Source organism: Phaethon lepturus, unplaced genomic scaffold (assembly GCF_000687285.1).
Source record: "Phaethon lepturus isolate BGI_N335 unplaced genomic scaffold, ASM68728v1 scaffold42254, whole genome shotgun sequence".
NCBI classification, from domain to species: Eukaryota; Metazoa; Chordata; class Aves; order Phaethontiformes; family Phaethontidae; genus Phaethon; species Phaethon lepturus.
In genome coordinates this window covers 1-1,753 of record NW_010537814.1, presented here as the reverse complement: position 1 = coordinate 1,753, position 1,753 = coordinate 1, and the positions used below count along the sequence as shown (strand labels likewise).

Below are 1,753 nucleotides of genomic sequence, written 5' to 3'. Positions count from 1 at the left end.
GGGGACAGTAAAGCCAAGGGGGAGCTGGGGGTAGAACTGCTTTCTCTGGAGGTGACTCCTGGGTGCTTTGTCCTGTCCCTGTTGAAAGGAAAAAGACATACATGAATGAGAAGAGGCAGGAGAAGGAAGGTTTGATAGCCACTGTACTGGGAGCTCTGAGTTACAGAGCCCAATATATAAATATACATTTTTTTATATATATATGTGTGTGTGTGTGTGTGTGTGTGTGTGTGTGTGGATATACCGGATCCTCAGACTCACCTCCTTTCATTGCAGCTTATCACTAGCTCAGCTGCAGTCTGGAGCATGGGACAGAGCCAGCGTGACAGCTCAGGGTTTGATTTCCCCACTTGGCCGTGGGTAACGTCAGGAAGCCACGACGTTGGGTAAGCCAAAACCCAACTGCAGCTATTGCAAAAGCTCTGTGAGAACCTGTACGTCCCTGGCTGGGCTTTCAGCCTGGTGTAGGGGTGGATCCAGCGTGGGGATGTGGCAGCTGTCCCCCTTCACCATATCGAGCTGGTGGGGCTCTTGGTCACTACGAGGGAGTCACTGAGTCTCGGAGACCCAGGCTTATGTCACGGACAAAGTCCTGGCTGGACCCTGATGCTGAGACACGGGTGTTTGGCTGGAAATCTTCCTATCCAGCAGCCCAGGGAAGAGCAGAGCAGGGCAGGAGCGCTCGGTGCTCAGCAGACCCAGCCCGACCTACAGCTCTGAAACTCCTCAGGCCTTGGGAAGCATCGGGGAGTAAAAGCAAGAGTTTCTCTTTAAGTGGATGGTGCTTCTGTGCTCCAAAGAAAACACATTTCTAAACTAATCCCTCGGTGCTAATTCCTCTGGACTGTAAACCCTTGAGAAATGAGCTGATTTGTATATATTGGCTGGCCTGGCAGGTTATGATTTGTATATATGGGCTGGCCTGGCAGGTTACTTGGCTTTCAGCACAGCACCCTGTTGGGATATGAACATGTCGGTGCAGATCACTTCTCCCCCTTAACCCCGCCTCAGTCCCATGCGTGTCACTCTCCTTCCCCAAAACACAACCTGCTTCCTGCAGACCCTCCCTGGCTACTGCAGGAGGGGAGCTGGTGCCATGGAAAAGCCATGGAAGCCCAGGCTGAGGTCCGTGGCCAAGGCAAGCAGCCCAGGGCTTTGCTTCCCATGAGCAGTCCCCCATAGGGGGATGTTGAATACCTTTTTTCCCCAAAAACCAAATCCTTGAATGCAGGTGAACAGGGGAGTGAGCAAAGGTCAGCAAGGACTTAGAGACCGTTACGGGTGTTTCAGTGTCAGGAATCCCTAGGAATTAGATGCTAAAACTACCCTCGAGGACGCCGCGGTCTGGACGGGATGCCTCTGTGCGTACCAACACCCCTCGTCATGAACGAAACCCAGGAGAGCACTTACTCCAGGCTGCGCAGCCTCCTCAGCTCTTCCTTGAGAGTTTTGTTCTCTTCCCTCAGGCGGTTCGTCTCGGCAGCTGCAGGGACACAAGTTGTGCCGTGGATTCGGGCGTCACAAGGAGGGAGCTGCTGCTCCTTGCAGCTCGCTGGGGTCACGGGGGAGGAGGAGGGAATGGCACCAGGTTTCGGAGGGATGCCAAATTCCCTTCCTTCTCTGAAAGCACACTGGGGGCTAAGCGACAAAGGGAGCAGCTTTCCGACTGGGGTGTGGTCCGGATTGGGGTCTCACGGCGGGACGGCGGGACGCAGTCGGGGCGGTGGCCGAGCACGGTGGGATGGACGCAGCC

At 54.9% G+C, this 1,753-nt stretch overlaps 1 protein-coding gene across 1 annotated transcript in view; it reads right to left on the bottom strand.

The window, feature by feature from the left end:
• The window catches only part of LOC104620394 (RBBP8 N-terminal-like protein), a gene marked incomplete at both ends in the record, with an annotated part of 6,020 nt that extends 4,537 nt beyond the window's left edge, over positions 1-1,483 (bottom strand). Inside the window, 2 exon segments of the mRNA XM_010286598.1 lie at positions 2-78; positions 1,411-1,483. Of these exon segments, the coding sequence (XP_010284900.1) occupies positions 2-78; positions 1,411-1,483 (150 nt within the window).
• Between the last annotated feature and the right edge of the window lie 270 nt (positions 1,484-1,753).